This window comes from Suricata suricatta, chromosome 3 (assembly GCF_006229205.1).
Source record: "Suricata suricatta isolate VVHF042 chromosome 3, meerkat_22Aug2017_6uvM2_HiC, whole genome shotgun sequence".
Taxonomy (NCBI): domain Eukaryota; kingdom Metazoa; phylum Chordata; class Mammalia; order Carnivora; family Herpestidae; genus Suricata; species Suricata suricatta.
Window position 1 is genome coordinate 171,617,152 of NC_043702.1, and position 8,942 is coordinate 171,626,093.

General features: G+C 44.5%; 1 protein-coding gene across 1 annotated transcript; it reads right to left on the reverse strand.

Annotated features, from left to right (window-relative positions):
• Positions 1–2,955: 2,955 nt before the first annotated feature.
• LOC115288488 (olfactory receptor 10J1) lies at positions 2,956–7,536 on the reverse strand. Its single transcript, XM_029935847.1, has 2 exons — positions 6,674–7,536; positions 2,956–2,965 (listed from the first exon to the last, which is right to left on the reverse strand). Exons 1-2 carry the CDS (start codon positions 7,534–7,536, stop codon positions 2,956–2,958), a joined length of 873 nt encoding a protein of 290 aa, XP_029791707.1.
• Between the last annotated feature and the right edge of the window lie 1,406 nt (positions 7,537–8,942).

Here is an 8,942-nt window from a genome sequence, read left to right on the forward strand (position 1 = left end):
GAAGGGTCAAGGAGGAGGCTGGAGAGGCACGTTTGTTCCTTGGTGTGGTGTCTGGAAGTGGGACCACAGGACAGGCTGGCTTTGTGGGGGCTGTTACACATACACAAGTCAGCCTCTGCTGTCTAGTCACAGTGATGCAGGTTAGGGAAGTTTCTCCAGTCTTGAAACTGCAGGGCCTCGGGCCTGTTGCTAAAATTCCTAGGCATAATCAAAGCAGATGAAGACAAAATGAAGCAGTACACAAAAGGTTCGTGGGGGTGGGGGTGATGGTGTGTATGTAGGGGGTTAGATCCTAAAAGACATGTCTTTTTCCTGAATGGGAATGGTCAATAGTACACGAATATGTGGAATTGATTTTTTAAAATTTAAATTCAAGTTAGTTAACATACAGTGTCGTCTTGGCTGCAGGAGAAGAACCTGGTGATTCATCACTTATGTACAATACCCAGTGCTCATCCCAGCAAGTGCCCTCCTCAATGCCCATCACCCAGCTAGCCCATCCCGTCACCTACCTCTCCTCCAGTAACCCTCAGTTTGTTCTCTGTACTTAAGAATCTGTTGTAGTTTGCCTTCCTCTCTGTTTTTATCTTATTTTTCCTTCCCTTCCTCTATGTTCATCTGTTGTGTTTCTCTAATTCCTCATGTAATGTTTGTCTTTCTCTGACTGACTTACTTCACTTAGCATAGTACCCTCTAGTTCCATTCGTGTTGCTACATATGGTGAGATTTTATTTTTTCATTGCCAAGTAGTGTTCCGTTGTATATACCAGATTCACATGTACCCTAGTGTTTATAGGAGTGCTATCAACAATAACCAAATTATGGAAAGATCCCAAATGTGGAATTGATTTTTGACAAGGGCACCAAAGCAATTCAGTGCAGAAAGGATAATCTTTTCAAAGGAGGATGTTGTAATAACTGGAACCTTGACCTAAACCCCGTATCTTACACAAAAAGTAAATGTATCCTACATCTATCTGTGTACAACCTAAAACCATGGAACTTTTAGGAGAAAACCTTCCTCAACTAGACTTAGTACATTGTCAGATAGGATACACAAACATAACCATTAAAGACAAATTGCTAAATTGAACTTCAGCGTTGGAAAATCTTGCTTTGTGAAATAACTATAATGTGAAGGAAAAGACAAGCGAGAGACTGGCATGAAATATTTACAAATAATATATCTGGCAGTAGACTTCTATCCAGACTATGGGAAGAACTCTCAACATTTAAGATGAGGAGACAATCCAGTTAGAAAAGGCACAATATTTGATCAGACAGCTCACCGAAAAGCTTTAAGGATGATAAAGGCATGAAATGCTGTTCAACCTTGTTAGCCATTAGATAAATATAAAGTAAAGTCACTGTAACACAACTGCCTACCTATTGGGATCACAGAAATAAGAAATACCAGCAATACCAACAGCTTACAAAGATTAAGAGTCACAGAGATTTTCATATTGGGAAAACACATTGGTATAGCCACTCTGGAAGAACAGTTTGATGGTGTCTTATAAAGTTTAACACACACTCATTCTAGGACCTAGCAACTCAATTCCTTATTATTGACCCAAATGAGCAACCACTAAAAAAGCTGTACAGAAAGACACACTCAAAATACTACGGAGAAATCAAAATGTAATTCTAAAATATGTTCAAATAACCCACAGGAAGGCACAAAAAAGAAATAAAATAGAAACGAAATAGTGCTTGAGGCCTGACATATCAATAATTACTTTAAGTGGTCTAAAGGGGTCCTCTTAAAACAGAGATCGATTGGTACAGTGGATTTAACAACATGACCCAACTATATATTCTCTACAAGAAACTAAATATGATATTAGCCAGTAGAATATAAAAGGATGGAAAATAACAATCAAAAGAAAGTAGGAGTGGTTATATTAATAGCAGATAAAGTAAACTTCAAAGAAAAGTACTCAGGATTAGAGATTTTGGGAGGAAGACCACAGAGATAAAATGCCATCTCATTACATCATATTTAGGGAACATTCTCCCAATATGACTTCCCATTGTTGACATTAATCTTGATGACCTGGATAAGGTGGTTTTACAGGTTTCTGAAGTAAGTTATTCTTTGTAACACACCTCACTACCATACTCTTTGGAAAGAAATCACCATATGTGGTTCACTCTTTTTTCTTTTTAAGTTTATTTATTTATTTTGAGAGAGAGTGGGTGAGAGGCAGAGAGAGAGGGAGAGAAAATCCTGAGCAGGCTCTGCACCATCAGCGGGGCCCAAACTCACAAACCATGAGATTGTGACCTGAGCCGAAATCAAGAGTTGGATGCTTAAAAGACTGAGCCACCAGGAGCCTCTGTGATTCACTCTTAATACAGTTATGCTCCAGCTCCTTAAGAGGAGCCTATGTATAGAAATTGTTGGAATTCTTATCCACCCAAAAGATTGGTCTATTCTCCTTCACTTATTTCTGTTATTTCCTGTCTTAGGATAGCCATTTATGCAAGATTTCTAGATCCTTCTAATGGAGAATGGGCTGAGAAACCAAGATCTGGGTTTCTACAATCCTGGGTTTCTACAATCCGTTTCCACATAGATCATTCCTGGCCCTCGCCTCTTGCTTGTCTGTAACTTCCTACACTCACAGTGGAAAACCTGGCTTCTACCATCTGCCATCCATTTTCTTATGGTGCTGTTCCAGTATACCTTTATAGCACTTTGAGACTTGTTAACCTGAAGCCCTGTGGGTAACACTTTTCAAAATTAGATGACCGTGCTTATGTGTAGGTCCTTTTGTGTTTCGTCTTCACAGAGTTTGTGCATTTTCAGAGTTATTGAGGTCAGCATCTCTCCCCTTCCCCCTTTGGTGGGTGTTTTGTATGTTTGTAATACAGTTAGATTCTTTTGCTTCAGCCTGCATTCTATTCTGGGATCTCCGTCTCCTAAAATGATTTTTCTTTCATTTGCATACATTAAGGTTCACTCTACTGCAACATGCTATGGGTTTTGACAAATGCAGAGTGTCATATCCACCATGATAGTATCATGCGGAATAGTTTCACCGCCCTAAAAAATAAACCTGTGCTTCTATTCAACCTTCTCTCTTTCTCAGACCCCTGGCAACCACTGGTCTATGTGCAGTCTCTACAGTGTTGCCTGATATGTGTGTGTGTGTGTGTGTGTGTGTGTGTGTGTGTAAATATATATGTGTGTGTATATATATATAAAATCTTTCTGGAGGACAGAAATTCAGCATGATTCACCACTACACTCTCAGCAGTCAGCCCCAGACCTCATCCTCTTCACTGAGACCCAGCCTTGCTTCTGGAGTTGTAAATGCTTTTCTGATTTCTTTATATGTTGGAGAAAAGTGGATGCCACATCTCCTAAAATTTTAGCTGGTTCCTCATGAAAACATCAGGAGTTTCAGCCAGAGACACTCTTGCTCTGGGGACCCCATTCATTGGCTAGGGGGAGGCCCTAGTGGCCCTTCCAATGGGACACAAAGTCTCTCCTGAAGAAGGTTCTGGGACGAGGTCTCATTTGGGAAATCAGAGGCTCTGGGGAATTCTCTGGCATCTTGCTATCTGTACTGTGAATTGCCCTTGGGTGAGGATACACTCTGGATAAACAGAAAGTGCCTGCCAAATGGTACAAACTCAGGTTCCGTGTTCACCCCTTTGTCAATTTTAGCCTTATTTGTACAGCGGAGAGCTTCATCCCTGCCTCCTTTCTAGGGTGATTCTAAGAACCTAGTGAGATAATGATTGGGAAAGTATCTTATGGCAAGAGACCTCCTATGGAAGAGGTGTTTGCCATAAAGGGACACTGAGTATGAGCAGTGACCAAAATGATCCCAGGGAACCGGAGGGATTCCTCTCGGGTGGTGAATGCAGCCAAGAGTTCTGACTGTGGAGAGGGTCAGGGAAATTTGTGTGGACAGTTCCTCAGTGGGGTGACAAGGGCTGATAAAACCTTCTGATTCCATGATACCCGACTGTGAAGCTCTTCCCTTTAGATAACAGTTCCGAAAAACCTGGGTGATCCGTGTACAGGAAGTCAGCAGTGATAAAGTATTCTGACCGGTGCTGGTCTGGAGCAGAGCAGCTCTTGGCCCCAGGGGAGGCCCCCTCCCCCCACATAACAAAAGCCCATTGCTAGGTAACAAGCATTTATTTCACTGAACTCCTGCCTGCAGGGCCCTTTCCCTCCAGAGAGATAGAGCTTTATGTAGATCACAAAACAATATTCCAAGGCTTAGATCTTTGTCATAAAATATTAAGCACTCTTTGTTCATTTCTCCATCCCTTTGTGTTATGGGGAGTGCTGCAGAAGCCCATCTCCCCTGCAAGACTGAGGGCCCCCCCTTCTTTGGGGCAAGTGTCTGTTGATAGCCCACGTCTCCCACAGATTCTGGCTGTAGAGAAGGCGCCACATGATTGTTGAATGGCTGTCAAGCCCTTTGCCTGCATGATGTTGCTTTTCATCATTTCGTTCTTTGTGAAATAACCAATGCCAGTGAAAAACTTCTCCTCATTACGTTCAGCCACTGTGGATTCTAGAGAACTTTAGGTATAGTTTGATTTTTGTCATTGCTTCCCCTCGATCCTAGCAGAGGGCCTGGTAGCTCTGGACTGGAGGCCTGGAGGGGGCAGATACATGTGCTGAACAGGTTTCTGGGTTTTTTTTTTTTTTGTAAAGCTTATTTGAAGAGAGAAAGAGAGAGCACAAGTGGGGGAGGGGCAGAGAGAGAGAGAGGGAGAGAGAGAATCCCAAGCAGACTCCATGATGTCAGCGGAGAACCTGATGCCGGACTCAATCTCACAAACCATGAGATCATGACTTGAGCCAAGATCAAGAGTCAGGACACTTACCTGACTGAGTCACCCAGGTGTCCCTGTATTTTTTTTGAAGGCTTTTCTGAGTAACGAGCCCACCCTTGAATTCTGGTGGAAGGTGTGTTCTGGGGCCGTGGTCCTCATGCCTGAGGTCAAGCCTACTTACTGATGTAATGGCAGGCCCTTGCTCTCCTTCACTGGGTACTCATTTGAGCCTCAGTCTCCAAATCTGTATGAGACTCCTTCACCAGCCACTGCACCATGGTCTCTCTGACTGCCTGATTCAGCTTCATCACACGTACATAATTATTTCTGTGTATTACTTCCAGATACTCCACTCCCATTCCCTTTTCCCTAGTTTTCTCGGCTTAGCATCTAGAGATCCATACAATCTCTTGCATGTCTCATTGGAGCTATGTAAGGACAAGAAGGAGGCCAGCAATTCACATAGGTGCCTTGTGTACTGAGTCCTCGTTTCCCCAAATCTTGGGTGATTGCCTTTGTTTAAAAGTTAAAGCCAATATTTTTTTAGTTCAGTAGACAGAGCCTTCACAATCTGACCCCAGCCTACCCCTCTGGTCCTATCTCCCTCCACCTCCTTTTATTTCTCTTGGAGTCAGTATGATAACTAATTTTTTTAGCCTCCTAAACAATCCTCTTGGCTTCATCCCTGTGAATATGCTGTTCCTTCCCTTTGGGATTCTTGTCCTCCAACAAATTACCCATCAAGAAATCTCCTATTGAATGCTGAGAATGAACTGAGGGTTGGGGGGGAGGGGGGAGGGGGGAAGACAGGTGGTGGTGATGGTGGAGGGCACTTGAGGGGAAGAGCACTGGGTGTTGTATGGAAAACAATTTGACAATAAAATATTATGGAAAGAAAAAAAATAAATAAAAAAAAATCTCCTACAGATGTTGTAAAGCCAGTTCATATTACAGATCACCTTTTCTGAGACTTTCCTGACATTTCCAACAGTTTCCCTCCCTTCCTTCCACCTCCAACCTGTTCTAAAGAATTGAAACCATACTTTTAAACGTTTGTCTCTGCTGCTAGAATCTGAGCTTCTTGAAGACACGCAGGTAGGGTCTTTCCATCAGTCTTTCCCAGAATCCAGTAGACAGCCCTGTTCTTGCTACTACCTGTGACTCACTTTCTGAATTAATAACAACTAAACTGACCCAGGAGGCTCTTGGAATGTGCCCTTAAACCTGACAGGCTCTGGAATTGCCAGGATCTCTAATTAAACTGTCTATGGTCAATCACCATCTTTAATAAGCAGTCTTGCTAGAAGCTGAGATAAATGAAAGCAGCCAGGGGAGGAAATCTATTTTCCCTTGCTCTCCCATCCGGAGGCCATTCTCCCTATCCACACAGTCACTTATTACTTGATATGTCATGTATAAACAGATTCTAACAGGGACTCCCATTTGAGAAATCCTCATGCTCTTATAGGAAGGAATTGTAGGAGAAAATGCATCCCGTGGATTCTATTTCTTCTCCATTGCCTTCATTAGAAACCAAAATGTCCATGAAGGATCCTGGGCTCATGCTACTTCCTGACCTGTTCTTCGGGCAATTCCTGTCCTTGTTTGTCTATTTACCCACAAAAACAGGGCTAATGCTTTGTTCAGGGGCTTTAAAGTTTTCAGACTCACAGTTGGATGTTGCTGCTCTTCCTCTGCCTCCTTCTGGGGCAGGTGTCTGGGAGCCTAGGGCACCTGGCTGTGCTCCTATTCTTGCTGAGAATGGATGCTAAGAGCCTCAGGAGAGCACTTCCTGTCTTGTTAGGGAAGCTTCCTGCCTGTGGCCCTGAGCAGAGCGTCCTTGACCTCCTTGTTCCTCAGGGTATACACCACTGGGTTCAACAGGGGCGTGATCACAGTGTAGGTCACAGAGATCAGTTGGTCCTGATCCCTGGTGTTCTCAGACTTGGGCTTGAGGTAGGCGATGGAGGCACAGCCATAGTGGACAATGACCACCGTGAGGTGGGAGGCACAGGTGGCGAAGGCTTTCTTCCGGCCCTGGGCAGAGGGGATCTTGAGGATGGTGGAGATGATGAGGACATAGGAGATGAAGACCAGGCCCATGGGAACCACGAGCACCAGCACACTGATGATCACAGTCAGGATCTCATTGACCGAGGTGTCGATGCAAGAGAGCTTCATCACAGGTCGGATGTCACAGAAGAAGTGGGCCACCTTCGTAGCACAGAAAGGCAACCTGAACACAGATGTCACTTGCGTCATGGCTACGATCAGCCCAATGCTGCAGGCACCCCCCACCAGCTGGACACACTCTCTCTTGTTCATGATGACTGAGTATCTCAGGGGGTTGCAGATGGCCACATAGCGGTCATAGCCCATGGCCGTGAGCAGGAAGCAGTTAGTGATGCCAAAGGTTACAAAGAAGAACATCTGGGTGGCACAGCCTGCCTGTGAGATGGACTGATTCATACCTACAAGACTGGAGAGCATCCGTGGGAGAGTGACCAGTGTGTATACCGTCTCTGAGGAGGACAGCATGCTCAGGAAGAAGTACATGGGCGTGTGCAGGTGACGATCCACACTAATGATGGTCACGATGACCACGTTGCCAGCCAGGGTTAGAGTGTACAGTGCAAGGAACACGACAAAAAGGGTGAGCTGGTGCTCACCGAAGCTGGAGAAACCCTGGAAGACAAACTCGGTTATGAGAGTGTGGTTCCCTCTCTCCATGGGGTGCTCACGAAATCTGAAATGGAGAAGAACAGAAGGTGCATAATTTTTACAAGTTTGCTGAAGCCCATTTCTCAGATTGAACTCCATTCTCAGCTGTGAACCCTGGGGTGTGTTTCTCTGTGCGTTAAAGTTAATCTCTGGGTTTACTTAAAGTAGTTCTACTCTGTGGTCATCCATTACAATTTCCTATGTATCCCAGAATCTATCCATCTTTCTTTTTCTTTTTTTGTCCTGTTCCCACAACATAACCATGTAAATTCCCACTCACTTCACCCCACACTTCCTCCTTGACATTTGGAATGCCCTCCCTCCTTTTCTCCTCTTGTGGAAGTATTTCCCCGTTCCTCAAGAACTGTTGCAGGTGTTGACGCAGTATCCACAGCTGTTGTGCTGTGATGTCCTCATGTTTCCATGGATGATCATCTCCCTGCAGGTGCCACACCGTCCACACACAAACACTCGGCAGCTTTAAGCCTTTTACATCTGCATGTGTCACCAGCTTGGGCTTATGGGAAATAACTTGAGGATTGACTGGAGACCTTGTTTTTTCTCATTCAAGACTATAAAGCCTCCCTTTGCACACCCTTTAGGATGCAAAGGCAAAGCTCACCCAAAGGCTCACATTATTTCCAAGGAAGAAAAGGTGGATCTTAACCAACCACCATCCTCTGCCCACTGCTATCTCCTTGAGAGGGGTGTCAGCCGGCAATGCATAGCCCTGACTCCTGCTACAGTATGAGCTCCGCCACAGCTGAACCATCTCGAAACTCAAAGGCAAAAGACCTTAGTAGGCAGACACCTGTTCGCCAGAGGGAAGCAGTTGTACGGGGGAAGACGGAGCACATTCAGGTCTCTCATCCAAAGCTACAGTAGGCCCTGAGTGAAAAACGAACAGAGTCACACTACAGATGCATCACCGTGGTGAAGGATGGGGGTCAGTCTTTCTGTCCTATTTCACATTTTTGACCCATCAGACAGTAGGCTCCTGTAGGAAACATAAATTTTATTCTGATTTTCTTATGCATATTCAGACAGACTTTGTACGTAAAGTAAATCACATCAGCAATGAAGGTTACTAGACACAGAGACCTTCACGTTTATAAAACTTTACTTAAAAGATGTTGGCTGCTAGCTGTCACTCATGTACCCTAAAACTGCTGAAAGAGTAAAGCTTCACCAGAGGACATTTCTGAACAGAGAAAATCATTTGACATTGAATGATGTGGTAAAAAAGACATTGAACTTCTGTGAGGTCTCTGGGCGGAAACTAGGTGGTGGCTCAGCCAGGAGGTGGCCTTGCAGCTCTACTGTGAAATCAGAAGCTGTGTCCCTGCCTCTGATTGTTCTCATGATGGACACGGCTGCCGCCAGCAACTAATGATGCTTAGTAGCCTGCCGTCCAC